The sequence below is a fragment of the Pezoporus wallicus genome, unplaced genomic scaffold (assembly GCF_028554395.1).
Source record: "Pezoporus wallicus isolate ANWC-B61680 ecotype Strahan unplaced genomic scaffold, APGP_CSIRO_Pwel_v1 contig_8512, whole genome shotgun sequence".
Taxonomy (NCBI): Eukaryota; Metazoa; Chordata; class Aves; order Psittaciformes; family Psittacidae; genus Pezoporus; species Pezoporus wallicus.
The window spans coordinates 1,198,042-1,221,751 of record NW_026635168.1 but is presented as its reverse complement, the minus strand read 5'-3'; the positions used below and the strand labels follow the sequence as shown (position 1 = coordinate 1,221,751).

Sequence of the window (23,710 nt, the reverse complement as noted above, 5' to 3'; positions counted from 1 at the left end):
TCAAGACCAGGTTGGACAGAGCTTTGGGTGAGATGGTTTAGCGTGAGGTGTCCCTGCCCCTGGCAGGGGGTTGGAACTGGATGATCTTCAGGTCCTTTCCAACCCAAACCATTCTATGATTCTACAGAGGTTGCTGAGCTGACTCTTCTGGAGAGGAGTAGTAATGCACATACTACTTGGAGCCATAGGAGCCTGTGCTCTGCTTGTATGTGTGTGAAAAGGCTCAGAGAGGAAGATGAATACTTGCTACATCCCTCAGCATGTATCATTCTTTGCTTTGTAAACATCAGAAAACTGTTTTGTGAGTTCCTCCAGAAGAGCCACTTATGTTTTGGAAGGAGAGGAGAGGGAAGGAATGGGAGGGTTAAGGGACAGTAAGAAGTATAGTTGACATGTTGTCTGCAAGTGACCTGTGACAGCTTTAACCACTAAAGCCCTGACCTGCTCAAGTGCCCATCTGTTGATCTCAGATTTGCACTGTAGTGCCTGTGTCAGTATAGTTGGCCTCTTGCAAGAGGAGCTGTACTTGGGGAATTGCTGAGAAACATTGGTCAAACCTCCCCTGCTCTTCTTCCTTCAGTTTGGTGTGTCCCTAGTACAAAATGCACTTTCCAGACCTTGCCCTTACTGGCTGTTAGTTATCACACTGCTATCACCCATTCGATTCAATTTCAGGTTATGCTACAGGCACTAGAATAATCTCATGATGCTGTAGTGAGACAGAGATTTAGATTTTTACCTACTTCATGTGGAAGAAAGAACACTAAGAAGTTAAGGCCCAAGCCTTCAAACTCACGTGTTTAATGGTAAATGCTTAAATCTGCTTAGACACCTAAATGTGTTGCCTTGTCCTGATCAATGAAGGCTGTTAAGCCTTGTAATTCCATTAATTTAATGCCAGTTTAACAAGCTGGCCTCCCCTGCTCCTTGCTGGGGACCATCCTCTCCACAGAATAGACAGCAGCTCAAAATGGTTACAGAAAACCTCTGATTTCATCCTAGTCAAGTCCTGCAGCAGATGAGGAAGATGTAATGTTGTCCTTCCCAGAACCATGACTCAGTCTCCATCACTCAAGAGGATATTGTAAGGTATTTTAAAATTCCCATTTGGGCTCTTGTTATTTGTTCTCTGGCTCAGGGCTCAAATTCTCAAGCTTTTCACAAGCTTGTCACCACAACAGCTAAAAAATTCCTTAAGGTTCATCTTTTTCTTTGTGTTACCTCATTACTTCAGAAGGAACTTCATGAAAACATACTAAATATAGTGAACTCGGGGTGAAAAGTTGGCACCTCAGAGAGTTTTAGTCGAGCCCTAACGTTTACAAGCCTGTGAGAAACAATGGACTGTGAGTGGCACCTTCTTGTTGAGTTGACTTCTTTCAGGAATTCCATAAAGTCAGCACAGCCGAGGGAGGTTGGGGTCACTCCTCACCCTCCTTGTGCCTTGTCAACAAAAAAAAAAGCATGTAAGCACTGACTGCAGGTTTTCCTTTAATTGCATGAGATGGTTTGGAGAGAACCAGCTGTTATTCTCCTCCCCAGAGAAGCTTTTGGGCTGACATAACCCAGCAGCAAGGGAAGTGGATAGACGTGGGAGGGAAGTGGTAGAGGAGGGCAGGCGTTGGGTCTCACGCCTCCCCAAACTGAATTAGATGTCTGTCACTGTCACATCTTGAAGGGGATGGCTCAGGAGGCAGTTGACATAGGTTAAGCGCTACAAGAGCAGTAGAAGTACCATAGCAGTGCATGTCACAGTGGGGATGCTGTGACAGCCACCCCGTTTGTGTGAGTTCAATTCAGTGTCACCATGGGAGCTGTTTTCTTGCTCCTCACTGCGCTTGTATCACACGCCTCAAGACTCACCGGTGGTGGTGAATGTAACTTGATCGTCCAGAAATCAAAGCATGGCTGTGCAACAACCACAGAGCTTGGCCTAGGCTGAGTCCTCGGTGGTTGGTAATGAAATTCAGGGAATTCCAGACACAAGTGCTTCTTCATCTCCCTCTGCTTTTATCTGAATGACCAGAGTCATTTGTGCAGAGGGATGGAAGGTCTTGAAGGCTATGCCAAGATAGCGTGTTGTGCAGGGTGGAGAGTAGGTCACTCTGCAAGCGTGTCACTTCCCATGGCAGGGAATTGAGAAGTACAGGCATTCCAGAGGGAAGGGATGCCATTACCGATGTGTTCATCTGTCAGTGCATGTGAGTGAAATGATAAGGTGCATCTGGCATGAGGTCTTGGTGCGTTTCCTCCTTGTTTGCTGACATGGTGAGCTAGCCCTACGTTACAGCTTATTGGTGATGTACATGAAAGAATTCAATGCATTGCATCTTTCATTGCCATTGCCATTAGGGGAAGGGGTTACTTCTACTTTTCTAAAGTCCAGTGTGCATGAAATGTTCTGTATTCTGTGTTTAAGAAGGGTAGCTGGTGGTTGTGCCAATGCACAGCTGCAGAAGCACATGGGTTAACATAACACCCATGAACTGCTGCAAGGCATGGAAGTTTAGGGTGCTCCCACATCACCATTGTGTCTAGCTGAGAATTTTTGGAGGTAAGATTTTTGGAGTGCAAGTTGCTGGCTCATCATAGCTGAAATGTTGAGTGTTGGAGTGATTTTGGTAATTCTTCAGGTTCATTTGAAAAACCCCAACACACTGCTCTTTTAATCTGTTTCACAACTGTGCCTGGGAGAATTTATCTTGGATCAGGACAGGCTAATTGTTGTACAAATAAAGAATGGAAGGAGTAAAATTGTCTCTCACCCAGGGAGGTTGTGATTGCAGTTAATGTCCTTCAAATGAAAACCAACATTTTCTGATTTGGAGTAGTTTGGGTTTTGTCTGTGATCTAGGTTATTTTTTACCAAAAAAGCTTGAAAAGGTAAAAAACCAAATAACAATTGCCAGGATTGAAATGAAACACTCCCAAATTGCTGATGCAACATTTGACCAGATACGAAAATGTTCTTAGATTAACATACTGAGAAATTGCTGAGATCCTCACTTTTCATTATTATTTGTTAATCCTCTTTGGAAGAGAATTTTCCTTCTGAAATTCCAGAAATAAAAATCATCTCTGGGGCCTGGAAAACCATTTCCCCCTCGTTTTCCTTGCAGCTGCTGCAATTGGGCTATTGTTGAGGGGGGGTGTCAGGGTATGGGATTTTTCCCAGTGTTTTTCCTAACCCCACTCACTCTAAGCTGAGTTAGATGATCCAATACTAAAAACAGCTGAGTCCAGTCTTGCATTCAAGCACTGCTATTGCTGCTACTGGCCGAGCAACCCTTTCTATTTAATGAGGAGGCCAGTTTTTGCAGGGCAGACAAGGCCAGGATTATTCCCTGGATGTGGGGTGGGTGATGTCATGCTGTTGCAGAAAGTAGGCTCTGCATGTGGTAAAATGGCCATGTATTTCAAGATACAGAGCGAGAGCCCTCGTGGCTGTGGAGTAGTGCCATTCATTTCACTAAAACACTGCTATCCCAATTCTGCCTTCATGAAATATGTGGCAGTGCACACACATGCATTTCTTTGTACGTGGGGTGGTGACATGTCCTGATCCACAGAGCTATGGGATAAAATGCATGCATTTTCACATGTAGGCTGGGTGTGCCAACATATGTTATGTGTGCTGTTCATGTGTGCGTGTATATACGTATATACTGCTAAGTTTTACAAAATTCTTTTGTTTTGACTTAGAAAAGTAGATTTTTAATATTTTTAAATATTTTCTTATTTTTTAATAGATAGTTTTTGATATTTTCAGTCATTGGCTACATTATTTAACCATCCTCTTTGCCCCCTGCTCTTTGTACCGTTCCCACCAACAGTCACCATTCTTTTCCATAGCAGGAATACCTTGTTGGGCATGCCCAGTGTCACAGTTTGGTGGGAGGGGGGGTTAACAGGAGCACTTAGGCAGTGATGATGCTGTTGATGTATGTGTGTTATCAGCAAAGGTGTATCTGCACTTGGAGCATTGTGTGCAGTTCTGGTGTCCTCAACATAAAAAGGACATGGAACTGTTGGAACAAGTCCAGAGAAGGGCCACGAGGATGATCAGGGGACTGGAGCACCTCCTGTATGAAGACAGGCTGGGGAAGTTGGGGCTGTTCAGCCTGGAGAAGAGAAGGCTGCGTGGAGACCTCAGAGCAGCCTTCCAGTATCTGAAGGGGGCCTATACAGATGCTGGGGAGCGACAGTTCATTAGGGACTGTAGTGATAGGACAAGGGGTAACGGGTTAAAACTTAAACAGGGGAAGTTTAGATTGGATATAAGGAGGAAGTTCTTTACTGTGAGGGTGGTGAGGCCCTGGAATGGGTTGCCCAGGGAGGTTGTGAATGCTCCATCCCTGGCAGTGTTCAAGGCCAGGTTGGACAGAGCCTTGGGTGACATGGTTTAGTGTGAGGTGTCCTTGCCCATGGCAGGGGGGTTGGAACTGGATGATCTTAAGGTCCTTTCCAACCCTAACTATTCTATGATTCTGTTCTATGATTCCGTGCACCAGCAACAATCACAGAACAAGTGGACTGTCCTAAAGATACTGGGAGGGTGAGAGGGAGAGGGTATGCTTTCTTGTTTTTTCACCTTGGCCACCAGCCAGAGGTCCTCCAAGACACACATTTTGGTTGCTAATCTGTGCAAAGCCCTTACCACTGTGCTCTCATGGGTGTCTGTCTCAGCGCTCAGCCTAAAGCTCACAGGCACGTGGTTGTCTGGGCTATGCGCAGCCCTGCGCTGCAGGTCCAATTTGGCATTGCAAACGTTCACCATCCACAAGGTTCTGAAGCTGGGTGTGTTTCTTGCAGCATGACACAGGCTTACTCACTGTGAACAGCGTGTTCACACAGGAAGAGGGGAGCGGAGTCACTTCTATATGAAATCCTGAGTCCCATGGGTTATGTGGGCTGCTTTCCCTTAAGGTTGCTGCACATTGTTTCTTCCAGCTCAGCCTGCTGCCCATTAGTCCCATCTGCCTCTTGCTCAGAAGAAGTGAAAATAGGGGGTTTCTTGCTCCAAAACAGCCTCTGAGCTGGTGGCCTCAGTCCAATGCACCTCCCAGAACACCCCACTGGGGTTGGCATGACAGGCACCTGCTTTCCTTACCTGTTTAGCTGTAATACATCTCACAGCCTTCCTCTGCACTGCTGCATGGGACTGGAGTTCTGCTGTCCTGTGGGACCCTGAGCTGGAGAGGGCTGACCTCTCTGCATCCTCCTCCTCCATCATACCTGAGGACAGGTTCTCCATCACAGCAGGGAAATGCACATTCTCTGTATAGATGAGCTTTCTTCCCTGCTGCCAGTTATACAAGTTCTGTGAGTACTGAACCCCCTTAAAATAAGCATAAATGAGAGAACAGGCAGTTTGTAGAGCCCCTGGAAGTTCCCTCCTTTACATAGCATCTTCTTTCATTTTTGCTCATCTCTTAAGACTATTTTTCTTTTTGCTTTTTCCAATTCCCTTTTCCTTTAGGAAAAAAATGGTGCCATATCTGGAAGCTTTAGGGTCACAGAGTCAGCCCCTTCCTCCTGCTGGTACACGATTATCTGCCTGAAGGGTTTCATTTAAATCACAGCAAATTAGGTGTGTGAACAACTGCTCACTAGTGAAAGAAAGGTTCATATTCCAGTCCTGGGGAAAAAGAACCCCGCCAGCCTCCCAAAAAACCCAGCTTCACATTATCATAAAAGTTACTCCAAAGAAATGCCTTTCACTTGTATAATGATTACTTCTCCTGGGACATCTCTCTGCAATAGCTGTCCTCTTCCTTTAAGTAGTTACATATTGAGGATATGATATCCTGCCAGGAGAGCCTTGATTGCTCTACTTCAGGCTAAATGAGCTGTAGAAAAGAAAGGAGCTTTATAAGATTGGTGCTTTCTGCTAATTGCTCTGCAGAGAGGCTTTTGCAAGCTCCACACTTTGTGCCAGGTCAAAAGCCCTCACCGCGCAGTCATATTTCTTTTGCCCTTCTGTACTGGGGGGGTGTTTGCAGTAAGAATGTCAGAATTGCTTCTCTTCACCATCCATGGAGATATTTAGAAGACATGTAGCACTTCAGGACATGGTTTAGTGGTAGACTTGGCAGTGCTGGGTCTGTACTTTGACTTGGTTATCCCAAAGGTCTTCTCCAACCTAAATGATTCCATGATTCTTCTCAGATGTGACTCTGAATCAGAAGGACATTGACATTTTGGGGGGGAAGGGGGGGAAGAAAAATGAGTTAAACGTGGCATTTTGCATTGATTGGATTTACAGACGTGGCTACGTAAGCACATCCACAGGCTGAACTCTCCATGCTGAAGTAGTCCCAGTCCTTGCGGTAATGACAGTTGCAGTTGACATATGGTGCATCCCCATGTGACTTTGTGTCATGTTGCTGTGCCTGCTTCTTAGAATGGTGGATTTTCTCTGTTTCAGCATGATATTTTTGGTCTGCCTATTAGCATAGTATTTGAAAACTCCAAGGCTTGCTGAGCTCCTCATTCATGGCCAAGGTTTCATAGGAGACAGCATTTCCTGGAGGTGGAAGCATTACCTGATTGTCACAGTAGAGCACTGCGGGTCAAAACTGGATTCCTGATGCTGCCACTGAAGCCTTGCAAGGCAGCCTTGCACAAGTCGTGCTGTTTCCATACTGGGCTGCATTACATTTGCAATGTAGCTAATGTGAAAAGGGGTAGAGATGCCAGCAGGGACCCTGGCAGTAGTCATTGTGATCAGATGTGTGGTGTAGGTGGACACAGTTTTTTCTTCTCCATGAAGTGTGTGAGGACACTGGCCGAAACATTTTGAAGCCTTTATATCAGAAAGTATCCTGTGTCATCCTTACGTTAACAGGCAGCTATGCAAAGTATTGTAGTCCTTATGCTTGTATTCCCTAAAGGGAATAGTGAGCAAAAGCAGCTTCTAGAGAATTTCCCATGCACAAATGAAGTGGAGAGAATGAAACTTTTCACCTTCAAGGTGGTGTACCACTTTCTGCCCTGAATTCTGATTTTTGGATAGTTTAAACCAGAACATTTTACTGTTTTAATGTAAGTTTTATGTTTAAAGCACTGCAGTACTATACCTCTTCTGTGCTGGATGTGCTCCAGTCTAAACGATCTCCGTTCTGCTTGCCTAAATCCCCTTCTATAGTTTCAGCTGAATGTGAAATTCTTTTCTGCTCCTCGCTCTGAATTGCCATGTGCCCTTCCTTGGGGCTGCAGGAGAAGCTCGTGAGCTCCTCGCTGGAAGTGGCAGCATCTCTGTAGTGCGTGAAACGGGGTCCGTGTAATCCTGTGGGATCTTTCAGGATAAAAAGCTACCCTATAAATATTGTATCATTTTCATTGTCAGTCTGGATTCAGGAGTGAAATGATCCCACTTAGTTAAAGCAGGATGAAGTGTCTATTTTCATATTTGCTTAATTGAACCACTCAGCGTGTCTGCTAGTAATGGCTTTATTTGAAGCATGTGGTTCTTGTGAGCTGTTAAGATACCAATAGCATTTGGATTAGTCTTTCTGCCAAGAAATCCAGGTCAATTCTTTGGGAAAAAAAAAAAAATACTAAGGCAAATTTTATTTTAACAGTGTCTTGAGTTTCACTTTAGGTTCCATAAATATTTTTCAGTGTTCCTTTTGTAAGACCCAGGCGAGCCCTTGGCAAGACATGAGGTCTATCTCCAGAACATGGAATATAAATAAATTCCCTGAACCGTGCCGGAGAATTGGAGGTAACTTCAGCCCGTGCAAGAGACCTGAAGCCAAGCAAAGGGTTGACCGTGGTTCTTGAATTACTATTTGTATAGAGGAGAGGGAATGGGGGAAAAAAGGAGAAACAGAGAGAGAGGAAAATACAAACAGTAGTAGAAGGTATGTGAGAGCCCACACCAACCTGTACAGAAGGTGCAGGTCATTTACCAAGGCAACGACAGAAATGTGACTTCTGCCTGGATTCCAGTTGCTGTCTGCTCCTAATGCTTCCAGAAGAGTTAACAATATTTTCTCATGCCCTGGAGGATAAGGGAGGAAATCTTACATTCTTGATGGGGACTGGTAATGCCATCTACTTCAGGACAAAAAAGCACTGTGGAGCCATCCTATATGGCCCCATCCCCCAGTTTCCTCTGAATACCTTTGATATTCCTGAAAGCTTGGTTTACTTCTGTGGTTTTCAGAGCTATATCTAAGAAAAAAGGGAGAAAAAAGAAGCCCGTGATGATTTCAAAGGCTTGCCTACAGTAAAGTACTTAACCAGAGGTTTAGGGTGCAGGGCTTTTGATTTAAGAGCAAGCCCTGTTCCGAGGGGGGAAATAGCTGAAATTTTATCCTATCCCTGACCACAGATTGAGATTACCAAAGCAGTACAAAAGCAGGGAGTCAGAATAAAGGAGGTGTATTGAAGGAAGCGGGACCTTGGCTTCTAGCAACACACTCTGGTTGCTGGATCAGCTCCAATAAAAATCTGAATTCAGACGAGCTGAATGCCGTGTTTGTCTGGTTAAGGGGGAGGAAGGTGGGGATGGGTGAAGTTTTTCCTCTACCTCTAAATGTTAAAATAATGGTAGTAGGGATGTGAAAAGTACCCGTTCCTGAAGAATGTCCTGTTGTAATATCAGGTAGTTAGCAACTGGGTTTCTTTCTTCATTACATGCATAAGCTGAAGGACTACAAAACGTGGATAGAGGTGTGAGAGGCGTTTGCTAGATGAGAACCCTTTTAATAGTGTCTGGAGATTTAGAATTGTATAGTGTCCATAGATTTATATCTGTCCATAGATTTAAAGTTTCCTACAAAACACTGGACAATTTTAATCTCCCTTTAAATTAATGGGAATTGAGTGCTGCTCATACTTCATGAGATCAGACTGCCTCTTTGCATGAGGAATTTCCAGCAGTGATCAATGATCTCCATACCAGTCCTCAGTTGTCTGCAAATACTGAAAGAAAAGTATAAAAGAACCATTAACCCCCTGTTTTCTGCTTTCACAGACAGCTGTCTGGGGCCCTGTAGCAGTTGATACCCTTTCTATTCCTGCTATGCTGTTCCTTACGTATGGTTTGGAAACAGTGACTGAGGTTTGCTAGCAGTTCCTTAATCTGGCTACTATGGATGTTAAGGGGGGGAAAACTCAGGCAACAACCTCCATCTGCAAAACTACTTCTGGTTTTGTGACTGGGCTTAATATACAATGAGCAAAGTCAGATCGTTTTTTACTTAGAAATACCCTCTCTGCCTCACCAAAACAGGAAGCATCTTTCCAGGAATGCTTGGGAAAGCGTTTAGCTTTTGTGTCACTGAGATAACTGGAGAAAATATTAACTTTAAAGCTAGCAAAGGTTTATCCAGATAGAAATACTTTTCACACTCTATAGGTGTAAGAGCTGCCTCTTTTATCTAATGTGAGACCGATTTCTCCTCAGTGTATATGTGTGCATCTCTCCATGGTGACATGAGCAATTATCAGACCACAAATGATGGTTGAAATGTGGAGTGTGTCCCTTGGGAGCCACTGCCCAGGGTCACGTCCTGATCCTGTTGAATATGCACCAGAGATTGCTCTGGTCTGTCCAGAGTACCATACCTCATGCCTATCATGGATAGCAATGCACATAAATTGAGTTCAAGGCATGTAAAGTGTTTCAAACTCCTTACCTAACTTTGTTCATTCTTATTCTTAAGATACCATCCCTGGCAGCATTCAAGGCCAGGTTTGACAGGACTTTGGAGCAGCCTCATCTAGTGGAAGATGTTCCTGCCCATGGCAGGGGGTTGAAACTGGATGATCTTAAAGAACTAGATCCTTTCAACCCAAACCATTCTGTGATTCTGTGATACTAATATTTTTCTTCCCAGCGTAGTTTTTTCTTAAATGGTAGTTTCAGTTATGTTTTGGAGCTTCATAAAACTTGCTGAAAAAAGCTTTGCAGCCCATTTCTTAATCCTATTCCATTATATAGCTCATGCCAACAATACGGTTTGGCAACTGGCTGTTTAACTTTCTGCACAATGTCCAAAGAAGTGCAGGAGGGACAGAGCCACAGTTAAGTGCACGCTGGCAGGGTGTATACAGGCATTTCTCTGCCTGCAGGTCAAAGAGTTGAATTACTTAGGAGGCTGTGCAGCATTTCCAGGAGCTGCTGCTGAGCACAGGCTCCTGGCTAATGGAGGAGGAGGGGACGGATGCTCTCGTCGTTCCTGCACCAAGGGCTACAGTTTGCACAGCTTCCTTGTACTGCACAGGGCTTTCCTGCCCTGCAGCTTGACTTGCTCCGTGACAAATTATTCCTTAATTGCTGGATGGCAGAAGAAAAGCTTTACAGCCCTGAGGTTATTGCTAACAAATCAGGTTACAGAAGCCTTGGAAATTATATTGAGCAGAAAAGAAGCACCATGGGGTTTCCTTGGGTGCTCAGGCTGTGTTAGGCGATGTGCTAATGAAGCTTGTTAAAATGCAATCGTTCGTTAATGCTGTGGATGTAGAAATGAGGGTAATCGGCAAAGAGGTGCTAGTGAAGCTGTTGTGATTATCATGATTTGTGTGTGTGTCACGGCTGTGCTCAGGGCCTTCACCCCGCTGTGCAAGGTGTTGTCTGAACACAGCAAGGAGGCTGTGCCCAAATTGCTATGAGGTGAAGGATGATGGCAGGAAGATGGAGAGATGGGTGGAGCAAAGCAGCAGTGGGATGGTGTTGACCATGGGGACCACCAGAGCTTAGTTGCTGACCGGTGATGGTGGGTACGTGGTGCAGGAAAGCTTAAAGGAGGAGTGTGTGGGGAGAGAGCTGGTGCTGATGAAGAGCTCCCACACAGGGCAGGCAGCTTGGCAGAAAACACCTATGGTTTTCATTGAAAACTGTAAAAAAATGAGAAGAAAGCCAGGACTTCTGGGCCAGTTGGAAGAGGGCAGACCTCTGGTAGGAGGAGGCCAGGAGGATCCTTGAGAAGTGAAGACAAGTAGCAACTTGATGGGCAGGGAAAGAGAGAACTAGACGTGAAGAGAAGCAGATGTGCCCAGAGCAGTGCCTACAAAAATGGATATGAATGAGGCCAGAGTGTGCTTCATCAAGGCTGGAGCAGAGGAGTCACGATGAAATATGATGGGAGCCTGGATGAGAAATGCAAGTGAGTGTAGGGACAGCCAAGGCTGGGGTTTATCAGTAAGCTGCAGGAAGACTCCGCAGCTCACAGGATCTGGAGAGCTAGAGCAAAGTAAAACATAACACTGGGGATGTGGGCCTGAGCGACAGGCAGGACAGTAGCAGTGTCTGCGGCAATTAAAGCAGGAGGTGGGGAGGGGGAGGAAGATTAAGAGCTCTGAGCTTGAGCTGACAGCTCGACTTCCATGAGATGTCAGGGAGACAGGCATGGGTTTTGTCCGGACAGAGAGAGACAGGCCCGGATGATCAGATCAGACAACTGGGGGCACTGATTTATGTGAGAAGATTAGAAGAGCTACTTGTAAATATATGTGTAGCTTGGCTAAGTGACACCTGAGGGGACAATAACTGTCTGCAAGTGTATGAAGGGGTTGGATACTGGAGCCAGGAGGAGGGGGAGGGAACAGCTTAACAGTGTAGATGAGGATTTTGACTAGAGGCAGGGGAATGAGGTGGAGCGAAGCAGGGTGTATTGCCTGGTTAGGGAAAACATCACTGCAAAACTGGGGAGACTCTCCAATAAGTCTTGAAGCCCGCATATCTATCTGGGTACCCACCTGCACCCCTGTTATCACAGGGTGCCTGGCAATCTAACATTTGTCCCCAGAGCATCCCAAAGAGAGAGCTGTCCCTTTTTGTAGTTGTGGCACTTCAGTACCTTGTGTATCTGCCTTGAATCAAGGACCTAAGAATGTATCTTAACCATTGGGCTCTCTTTCCCTTTACTTGTCTCTGTTTTAAAGGGTCAGTCCTGGTGATAATACAGTAGGATGGATGGGAAGGAGACCTAACAAAGCTCCTCCAGCCTACAGTTTGTGTGGTCTTCTCCACATGTTCCTTATAATATTTTACTCCTTATGAAGTTTTACCCTGGGAAGCCAAGAGAAGAAGCAGGTATTTGTTGCTCACTCCTACACAAAACTGCTACATCCCCAGTGTGGGGTTGTACAAGCATCAGTGGGAGACTGCAGGAGAATGTGAATTGCTGATGGGTATTGCACCTCTTTCTGTGCACAAGGTGCATGGGGTGTCATCTCCTACCAATGTCAAACCAATTACCTTAGTCTCACTGTGTGTTGGCCAAAAAAAAACCCCAACAGGTGGGACTCAAATAATTGTCTTTTCCATCTCTTTATGCAGACTTTAGCTGCATCTCAATGGTATAGCACTTCAGCAGAGACCACAGGTCTATTTGTTTTATCCTGCAAGGAGCTCGTATTTGACCTTGGCACTCACAGTTGAAAGCAGAGCTCTCTGCTCTGACTTCCACTTCTGTTTCAGCAGGACCAGAATCTGTGGGGCCTTTCTGAATATTTCCCTCCTCACCCAATATTGCTGAAAATGAGCCTGAAGTGTTGACAGACAGCAGCACACTCTGTGTGTAGGAATCCAACATAAACAGACTTGCCGTTTGTGTACTTGGACATGTTAAATGAGGTCTCTGCTTTGATCTTCCCTGCACTATCCTAGAGCCCAGCAAGCAAAGGCTAAGTAAACACACCTTTGATTTCAGGGCTGTTTGGAGCAGAGGTCTTGTAAAACTTTTATCAAGGGCACAGCAGAGCTACTGAAGTCCCTCTTGGACTGTAGGTGCTACAAGAGGGGCAGTGTGGTTTTATTGACCCTAACGTCCCTCTTCTCCTTCCTTCCCATAATGACAAACATCTGGGGATATGAGCCAGCTTCCTGTTGATTGTAGCATACCAGTTTTTCTAGGAGAGACACCTGCTTATAATCTCCTCTATGGTGAATGGAGCATAAGCTATATTAGACCCTACAGCTATTGGATCCCACAGCCAGTATAGCTTTTTGTGAATGCATGTCATAAAAAAGGTTAAATAAATCTCAGGGGATGCACTGGGAGGAAACACTCACATTACTAATCCTGTGTTTTCAGCACTCCTGGGTCAAACCCCAGAAAACCAGTACCCTAGGTTTAAAAAGCATAAATGCCATGAAGAATTGGCTTTTATTTATTTGCTTCCTGGTTTTAGCATATTTAGTGATTCCCCACAATAACAAAGGACACAAATTTCCTTTCATGTTCAAATAAACAGGAGATTCGGAGATTCTCCTTCGGGATTATGGCCTCAGAAAACAGACATTAACAAACAAGCACCTAATATCACAAGATTTAAAAAAGAAAATGGTGAACGCTGGCAAATTCCCCTCAATGGATGAAACACAAAAGTTATGTTGGCCTCTGCTTTCTTTTAGTTTAATATTTCTATCTGCTGGGGGGGTTACACAAAGGAGGCTTTGGCTTCCCTTCCTACTGTAGGAAAATGATATGAGTGTAAGAAAGATCCCGCAAAGCTAATTTATTTATCTAAAATTATGAATTTTCCATTGTTTTCAAAACTGAGAACCACTGTGCTTAGCAGTGATGAAGCCCAGGCTCTTACCGATGAGCCAGAGCTGTGGTCCTTACTTCCTGGGCCTTTTAATCCCAAACTTGGTAGCTCAGGATCGGAAGTTGCAGCATTTTGCTTGTTGGTTCTTATCAAGGTGAGTACCAAATGGTAAATTCATTGGCCAACCACTCCATGCCAACACTTGCCATACTTCCTGTAGGTAAAGCTGAGATTGTTGGCTAAGTCCGAGCTCCTACCAGTACATTGTGAGGCTAAGTGCATCTAGACTCTCTTTTCTTTTGTCCTCACATTTCTATAGCATGGCCTTAAATAATAACCTTTTTTACACTGCCTTTTCTGCCTTAATCACCTGTCTTCGTTTACTGTGTGTAAAACAGTGCCCTTGTTTTCAGAAGTGAATTTTGTCTTTTGTCAAACCCGCTATCAGATAAAAAAGTGTTTTTAACAGCCCTTCATTTGTTGCTATATGATGGCGGTTCTTTGATATCTGAAGGGGTGTGCAGCACTGTATGTGATCTATAACAAATTGATTTTACACATTTCCATTTTTTATCGATGAGTCTTCCAATGGGGTTTCCCTGTAATCAGATTGGAGATTACCGCGGCACAGCCGTTGGGAAGGGATCGGAATTTACATGCAATAAAGATTAGGGGATTAGTGACTGATTAGGAAAGTGCTGGTTTATTCAGCCACAGGTACAGCAAGGGGTCTTGCACGCCTGCTTTTCTTCTGACCTTGGGTTTTGACCTCTTGACTCCTCACTTAGAAATGCCAGCGTGCAGCACAGAGTGATTTCTGATGTGGCTTCTTTCAAGAACAAGTTCAAGTCATTGCAACAGTAAAAACTCCTGTTCTTGGGAGCAAAGTTCAGAAATCCTTATGCGAGTGGACGCTTTGCTCTGATGTCCATTGACCAGGACAAGCTGAGCAGACAGTGGCAAAGCTTTAATCTGGAGTCAGGAATTCCTGCTGACAGCTGATGGGATGTGCGTGTGCTGGTACACGCACGCACAGTGGGGGATAAAGCAGCTATGTAATCACGCGGGGAGACCATATTTCTCCATGCACAGCTTTTCCTAGATAGCTGTTATGCTCTCCAGGTTTCTCCACACACACACACACACTTGCAAGAGAGTAGCTGGGACCATACATTACCAGACTGTGAGGTAATAGGAGTGCACAGTGATAATCCAGTGTAGCTCTATCTACCTGATAGATATGATGTTACATGTCAGTGCGTAGCCCGCCACTGCAACGACGTCATTTGGAATTACAGGGCAATTGATGTCAGCAAAACACTCATTAGCTGTGTAGCTGCTGGAGTTTGGGCAGCTCAAATAAAGCAACCGTACTGACAGTCACAGGCTGTGCTAATAACAGGGGGTTGGCAGTTTGCTTGTGTGTCACATAATAATTAGCATCATCTTTCTATTCATGCAGATTTATAGAGATAAAAGGCAGGCGATGTGGGATCTTCAGCAAAGGTGAACTATTTCCAAATCCTTTGGATAGCTTGGGGAATTTAAATGGATTTATACTTTAAATATTTATTTTTAGTGTTTCAGTTTAGGCAGAATATACTTATTGTTAGATACCGTTTTGGTAACATCATCCATCCTGAGATATGCCACACTGGTGTGCAATAGAGATTAAGGAAGAATACCTTCCTCCAGATGAACTGAAGCATCTTTTGAGCAGCACGGGGTGCAGTAGAGCTTTGGACGTGATATACACTGATTTTTATCTGATCTTAGCTGCTGAACAATCCTGGGGCTGTCCAGAAAAGCACCTGCTAATCCTAGGCACAAACCATGGTGCTGTGATTGGATATAGTAAGCCTAACAAAGCAACAAGTCTTCACTAACTCCTGCTAGAAAAACTAATAAAGTCCACACAAGAGTGCACTAACGCTGTGAACAAACCAGCATGTAGAAAAGCAGGAGCAGAGGAAATGGATCTGTTTGAAGCTGTCCCAGTCACAGGCAGGCTGCAGAAATCTGGACTAGCCTCTGTCCAAGGCACCAGCTGAGCCCTCAGACTGTGCCAATGATAACTGACAGCCAGCAGGTCACTTGTGTATGGACTTGTGCAGGCATCACTGTGTGTTTTACACTGTGCTGTGGCACTGGTCCAGGTATGATCCGTTTGAAGAAAAGGTTACTGCTTTCCTTTGGGTATGGCCGGGAGCTGAGGCTGTTTCCTATATGAGATCTGACAATATTCTGCAGGTATGAAGGCTTCATGCATTAAGAAGTCCTGGCTTCTGGCAGTACTATCAGGTATCATGTGCTTTTACATCAGGTATGGTGTGCTTCAGTGCCTGGGGAGCAAGGAACCAGATGTGAATGCTATAAGAGTTCAGTGATGGTTTCCATGTTTTCCTATGCAGAAGACTGGGCGTCTCTTGAGTTTAAATGTAAGTTTTCACTGAATCAACCTTGTGAACACTGTCTTTTAAAATGCATTTAGGTATGGTCCCCTCCTGGGAGAGCTGTACAGGTGTGTCTACGTTAGCTTGTAGAATGGCACAGCAGGAGCAAATCTTTAAAGTAAAATATTTGGTGCTGAGGAGGTGATGTTCACACTGGAGGCATTTGGGGAGTTTATTTTGGATTTGCTCCAGTCTGGTCATGTAGTTTGAGTGCTCATTAATGGAAATCCAAGAGCAGAGCTTCTGCTTTTTTACCAGGAACCCCACTAGCAATTGTTGGCTGTGTCTGCTTTAGCAACCGGTGGGATTTGCAAAGATTGGATCTGTAAAGCAAAGCATTTGATGCTGAGGACCTGGTACCCCCATTACAGAGGGGTGTTTCACTTCAGAATAGGCTAGTCTACTGCTATGAACTAAATGCCCATTGGAACTGGAGCGCTCCTTGCAGCTCAATCTCATATAGAAGCAATTCAGTTCATGTTGATTATTTTGTTTGTACGTTTCATTTTAATTTGCCAAAACTATGACGCAAAAGATTTCTTAAACTGAAAAGAAAAAGAATATTGAAAGAGAAATCCAGAGAAATTCTTATTTCTTGACAAAAAAGTTATTTTCTGATAGAGAAACATTTCTGCAAAACACTCCATACCAGGTCTGCTCTGCAGTCATTCAGCTAGAAGTGCTTTGTGCTCTAGAGAAGCCTCCAAAAATATCTTCAGTTCTTAAATACCAGAGTGTTTATCTCTTTGTGGTCACCAACAAACAGTTGTCACCACGTTTTTGTGGTAACCAAACTTAGAAGCCCCCAGTGACAAGGGCAGAGCAAAGAGAACAGCCTTACCATGTAGGGCACTGCCACTGATTTCCCAGCAGCAAAAGGCTAATGGGTATTTTGGCAGTGTCTCCTGTTTGAGAGTGAGTGTTCAAGTTGGGTTTTTTTACTGAGCCCTTAATTCCATAATCACACCTTTTCCATTGTGGCTATTGGAAAAGGCCATCAGGAAGCAGCACTGGATGGAAGAGTTTAAAGTCTTCTCCAATCATCCCTTAGAGAGAAGTTTCTAGAAAAAATGATTTTAGAGAATATTCTGAGGAAAACCAAGCTCTTGGATGCAAGTGAAAAAGGCTCCTGTGTCAGTGTATGGCCAAAGACTTGCCACTGTGGAAGGCAAACCAGCTATTTAAAGGTCTTCATTCACATCATTCCCGAACATGGCACGAAGTCAACAATCGTGATTTCTGTTTCCCTGCAGACATAAACAATGACACTTACAATTTCCTGCTTGCGCAGCTCTCACACAAACGTCTGTCTGTAAGGGAAACGGCTAATTACTTATTAAACTATGTACTGTGCTTTGACTGGGTTAAATATTGACTACCAAAGTTCAAGGGGAATCCATGCCTCCAAATGTGAACTTGGGCATCCTATTTTCTTGGAGCTATTCAAATAAAATGATTGGGCAACAAATTACTGCACGTAGGCAGGAGGAACAAAGAAGTGGACAAAAACTAGAGCAGATTGGTTCAGAAGTAAAAGGCTGTCTTTGAAGCACTGGGTTTTGGAACATGGCTGCAAGTGGTGGCTTGAAGGGGAGTTTTTGTTACGAAATGAGTGAATTAAACTGAGATTTGCAGAGTGTCTGGTTTGTTTTGCTGAAAGTCCTGGGAGATGGTGGGTGATTTGGCTGGGAAATCCTCTGGGCTCGTGAAGCAGGATTTGCATGGTTGGGAAGCAGTTGGAAGGGCAGAGTACAATAGCGTTTGGGGTAGATTAACCCCAGAAGCTAATTCAGAGCTGCCTGACTGGATTGTTTCCCAGAGATTATGGGAGGCAAACAAATGCCTTACGTTGGCAGGAATGGCCCCTGTGTGACTTGTGGTGGGCATGCTGGGGTTCGGGTTAGGTTTGGTGAGACTAGGTGGGGGATATGGGGAAGGATTTTCAGTTGGGTTCTGGACCCTCCTGCATCTCTCAAGACAGAGGATTTCCAGCTTTCTTCCAGAGTTAGGCAGTCTGTCCTTCCTGGAAACAGGAGGCTAAAAAAATGCCTTTTAATTTGAGAACCTTGAAAACGTGTTTTAATGCCGCCTCTTTTGAAAAAGCGCATTAGGAATGCTATTGTTCAGATGAGTTTGTCTTCCTAAATGGGAATGAAAAAGGCAGATTATGAGTATGTGTGCTAACACACCTTGGTTGTACTTATGTCTTCTCTAAGAAGAGTTTTCTGGTTATCCATTGAACTGCATACCTGAACTGCGCCGTCAGTATAATTTTTGCCTTAGAGTAGGAATATTAGTCTTCTCTTCTGGCCCACGCTAAGCCCACTGGCAGCACTTAAGAAACAATAAATAATATCTTTTATTCCACACTGGATGAGAAACCTTTTAGCATATGAAGTCTGTTTCTTCAAGAGTAATTTGAAGTAATCCTAACTCTCCTCTACATTTGCTACCTCAAAACCTAAGGGATAAAGTTACTATTTTTGTTGCTGAAAAAAGGTTCAGCAACACTTGCAATTGAATGTCACCCATTCATGTTTAATTTAATAAGATGGTAATTTCATGTTAAATAAATACCAACTGAATATTGAAAACATATGCTCAAAGGATTTAAAATCCATGTAAGAGATACGCATCTCATCTACTGTTGTTGAACTGCAATAAATCTATGCAATAATCAAGTGCCAATTGTTTAACATACAATAACTATTTTATTAAATCTCAGTGAAATGCATGTGCAGGACACTTAATTAAATGGAACATGTTCCCAAATATTCTATTTTTCTTATTTTTGGAACATCTAGAGTAGAAAATTTACTGGCAGCCTACACCCAAGGGGCTAGTTATTACTCATGTAAAAATATGGCAAGCACTTCTTGTGCTATCAATAAATATCCATTTCATCAGGAAAGTAGCTGCTACCTCAGAGGTAGGGAAGAAAGAGAAAATATGTCACTTTGCTTGTTGTAAAATGAATCCACAACGCTGTTTTCTCCATCAGGTTGTTGGGCTCAGCTGTGTAACCCAAGCTTAGAACTTGCTTATAGTCCGCTATTCCCAAGGCTAAGCTTGAGCAGTCATCAGGGCCAGTCAGCAAATACTTGTGGTGTTTTTGTGTTCCTCTCTAAGAGTCTTTGTTTCACAGAGCTGCTGTTGTTTTTTTTCTTTAATCTTTTGATTGTTTTTGATAAGCATTGTTTTTGTCTGTGGGCGCCTATGTTTTCAAATCAAGAAGGACTCATTAGCTCATCTAATCTGATCTCCTCATGTCACATAGCAAAGCATTTGGCCCAGTTACCCCTACGCTGACCCCTACTTTACTTGGCTAGTGCGTACCTTTGGGGAATGAGAACTGTTTTGTTCCGAGCATATGAAAAGATGTTGGATTCACCAGTCCTTTCAACTCCTTAATGGTATACATGAGCAAAACATTCATCCTTTTATCTTTCTCACAAAGAATTTTATAAGTTCTGCTTTTCATATAATGCCTTTCCACTGTGCAGAGAGCCAAGAGTTCCTCTTTCAGGAACACCTACTCATGTTGACTAAAACGCTTGCCATCATTGCTTTGTAAGCCCTTCCCTGTAGGATTTGCTTCTTGGTAGGCGTTTTGTCCAGCCCCCAGTGTAGTGAGGCCTCTATCTATTGATCTGTCATTACAGATTGAATACCAATACAAATAATGGGAAGAGTGATGTGTAAGTGTATAATCCTCACATTGGTCTTGCAGAGAGGGTTAAACTGTTGCAGAAAGTGTTAAACTCCTACCAGGATTTGTCCAGCCCAGCTTTCTAGCAATGGATGACCAATAGTTAGCCAACCCTGGATTCAAGTTTAAAGCATGGCTTTTAGATAGTCCTTTCCAGCCATCCATGTACATTCAAAGGATGGGAGAGGTGAAGGAAATCAACTTTGATGTGAACAGCCTTGCACTATGAACTTTGGAGGATCAGTTTTTACAGCAATGAGTATGGTGAAGGTCAAATATTGCCTCAAGTGCTGGTGTAAGAGGCTGTGTTTATACCAAAGAAATGGTTTGGTTAGTGGCTGTTGTCCAACTCGTTTGTCTCACTATCATAATGAAAGATTTCTGTGCTTGGCTGTATGCTTCTCATAGGACATGCATTCTCTGTGGTACCCCAGTCCATGATGTTAATTCCTTGCGTGCATTGATGAGCTGTTTGGGTGCTACATGGCAAATGACTTTGCTAATTTGCTAACACAGCACTTCAAAAGAAATCTTATCTCCATAGAAAGTGAATGTGTTTGGTATTAAATAATAAAGTATACATAACCCATGGGACTCTTAAAACTTATTTAACTTCTTTATAAACTTTACAATACAGTATGTGGATATTATAAATTACTTTCCATTCCAAGAAACTGTCCAGGCTGGTTGACCTTCCTTGGAATTTCCTCTTTGTAATTATGTTTAATGTGTTAATAAAGTTCACTTTGAACTGTATCATGGCAAATGGTCTCATAGGACGTGGGTCAGTGCTGGTGCGTTCACCATATGTGAAGCTTGATGTTTGCATGCAGTTTAGTTGAAGGAGTAACAAGGCTAAGTCCAAACAATTGTAGGAGCAGTATCTCCTCCCCAGGTTAGCAGTAAAAGGGGTTCATGGAAAGTTAGGAATGTGGAGTGGGAAATCATTTAGCTTTCACTGCTAGGTGTTACTAAATTATAGTGCTAGGTTCAAGTCACTATCAAAACACCATATATCTAGAGGGTTTTCACACAGAGCTATAAATCATGTTTACTGCATGTATGAGTTGAATGAGTGCACGAACTTTGCAATGCAGTCCAGGAAAATATAATTACATGTGTGTATGTTTTTGACTGTGAGAAATACGGACAGGAAGCTCCAGGCTATTCCACTGGTGTGTCTTACATACACTTCTAGAAATTGTTTTTGCTGCTTCCCGGAGATAGCTGTTTGCTGAAGCAAATTGGCTATCTTGGGTTTTACATACCTCCTTTTGCCAAGAAGTGGCAACCACCATCCCTTCCAAAGCACTGGGTGGGAGAGCAGGAATGCTGGTAAAGCAGAGTCAGCAGCAGAGCAGCAAGTGGGGCTTTTCTGTGGTATAGGATGGTGGATATAAATTGAAAATTGCCCAGCTGTTCAGTAGGACAGGTGTAGGATCTGTCTTTTATATAATGGAACAGAATGGAGATTCCAGTTGCTTGTATTTGTAAATGAGGCGAATAAATCTGCACACTTGTCTGCATGTATATGAGCAGAAATATTTAAAACAAATGAGGTGATCACAGCGTTTCCCTGTTAATGTTTGACTGGGCTTATACGATCTTGCACAGAAAGCTTGGTATCTGGCTGGGCTTGATGGCTTCTTTCTGGGTCTACTTACATGTATTTGCAGATGGGGAACCTACAAGAGAGAAAATAACTTGGTGGAAAATGTAGGTTTAAATTATATTTTAAGCCTGATTGCACCCTGGCCCTTGGAACTTTTGGCATGATCCCTTCTAGTAACTAAAATGATTTGAATGTGATGGGGCAAAGTTATATTTAGTTTGTATTTGGAGAAAGAAGAACGAGCAGCCACAGGGGGAAGCAGCTGCATTCCCGTCACTTCTTCCCAAGTCACATCCATGGATGTCAAACCCCACCCTCCCCCTTAGCCAACAAATGATTCTCTCAAACTATTGGGTTGAGGACAAGGGGGACTGAAGAAAACCTGTGCACGGTGGGTTTGTGTCGAGGTAGGGCTTAACCTACAGTAACAGCTCCTTCTGGTCGCACAGGCTGTGAAGTCAGCTGCCTCTTCTCCAACACGGTGGGGCTCTAAAGCATGTTTCTGAGCAGTGCACTGATGCCATAGAGAGCTGCCTTTGCCTAATGGAAGATTGCAAGAGTGGAAGCAAGAAACAGTGGTTGTTTTCCCTCTCTCCCCACCATTGCCCCTCCTTTCCTGACTATAAACGTGTGAAAATCCAAGTCAGCACTTTTGTTGGAATACCTACCTGGGGCCTCGCTTTTGACCCCTTCTCACATATCCCATGGCAAAATGCTGCAGAAGTAATTGTTGCTTCCAGGAACATGAGAGGTTGTAGATTCTCAGCACTTAAAGACTGACTTTTTCAAGAATCACTGCCTAGCGGCTAAGAAATAAGGGGGAATATGGCGTAGGACACCTCCTCCAGGATTTACAGCAGGACTAACGAGCACTGCTCTCTCCTCCTATGGTTTGAAAGGATCCAGTCTGGAGCTTTAACCCATGGGTGCAGGCACATGGCAATTCATGACACACACACACACACACACCCCCCCACAGACAGAAAGATGGTATAAACTGGCATTAAAAAAATTGTGTTGGTAGATATATGAGCTCACAATTGTAACAACCTGGTCTAACAAAATGATTCAGGCTTGATGTAAGGAAAAAATTCTTTACAATGAGGGTGGTAAAACACTGGTACAGGTTGCCCAGAGAGATGGTGGATGTGCTGTTCCTGGAGACATTTAAGGCCAGACTGGATGTGGTTCTGGGCAACCTGATGTCCCTGCTTATGGCAGGTGGATTGGGCTAGATGACCTTTGAAGGTCCCTTCCAACCCAGACTATTCTATCATTCTATGATTTCAGGTTTGTAAACAATCCCTTGTGGTGTGGCTATCCAGCTCTTGCGGGGTTGCCCTGATGCGTAACCCACAAACAAGGCAAATGGCCATAAGGCATTGCTCTCAAAGTATGTTAAATCATTTCTGCTCACATGCAACACAAAGTTAGAGCCTAGGATGGCTGAGGCTGTGGCACTGGCTGCTTGAGGAGTAATTGCATCTGCTTTTTTATGCTGAATTAGAGCACATGAGAGCAGCCTGCAGCAACAAGGGATGGGAAGTTGGCAGCAGTCAGGGTTCAGCCTGCTTGTACCTCCTTGTCAGCTGAAGGTGAAGGAGCAACTGCTGAATTTTGGTAATTAGATAGCAGCATCCACTGCTTGGCAATATTATAGGCATATTATGATTTTGCCCCTCTGTGGTGCCCATGAGAAATTAGGGTGCTCGGCATAGTTTTGCTGCGTCTTTTTGCTCTGATCATATCGCAGAAGATGGAGCTGCCGTAGGCAATTAATGCCTGTACATTAGGAAGAGAGACAGAGATCCGTGACGATATCAACATTTTATTCTTGCTTAGCCATCTACAGGAGGCTCTGCTCTCAGCCGTGAGCACACACATGCCCCAGTCCTGTGGGAGACACCACCAATGGACACCCAAAGTGACCTATGGCAGGGCTGCCAGCTCCTAAGCACTCTGCTCTTATGGCAATATTATAGGCATATTATGGGACAGTTCTGTAAGGTGAGGAGCTCCCTTCAGTATCAGTGGTGCCCATGAGAAATTAGGGTGCTCGGCATAGTTTTGCTGCGTCTTTTTGCTCTGATCATATCGCAGAAGATGGAGCTGCCGTAGGCAATTAAACTCCAGGGTAACCTGGGTTATTCTGGGCAGCTTAAATATGTGGATTCAGAGTGGGAATACCATATAGTGCGGGATTTCATGGTATGTTGTGTGATGCAGCTCTGTGTCAGCAGCACCCGCTGCACAGGGGATGCTGGAGAAGGGCCTTTTTGCAAAGCATACTTCCCCCTCTCCACCTCCTCCCCTCTAAATACTGACAGTGCAGAGCGGGGAGATGTGCCAAAGTATATTTTGACTTGAAGAGCATTCATCTGTCACTGCTGCAGTCCCAAGGCAGGGCTGGGCCGTGTGGATACGTAGTGA

The 23,710-nt window shown here is 44.0% G+C and overlaps 1 protein-coding gene across 3 annotated transcripts in view; it reads left to right on the top strand.

Annotated features, from left to right (window-relative positions):
- FGFRL1 (fibroblast growth factor receptor like 1) overlaps nucleotides 1-23,710 on the top strand; it is a 172,767-nt gene that overhangs the window by 59,166 nt on the left and 89,891 nt on the right. Inside the window, exon 1 of one of the 3 annotated variants that reach the window (XM_057410022.1) lies at nucleotides 15,681-15,807. The exons of the other annotated variants lie outside the window; for them this stretch is intronic. Coding sequence (XP_057266005.1) covers nucleotides 15,759-15,807 — 49 coding nt within the window. The 5' untranslated portion in view covers nucleotides 15,681-15,758. Of the gene's footprint in view, nucleotides 1-15,680; nucleotides 15,808-23,710 lie in introns of those variants that run through there. 3 annotated transcript variants of the gene reach the window in all.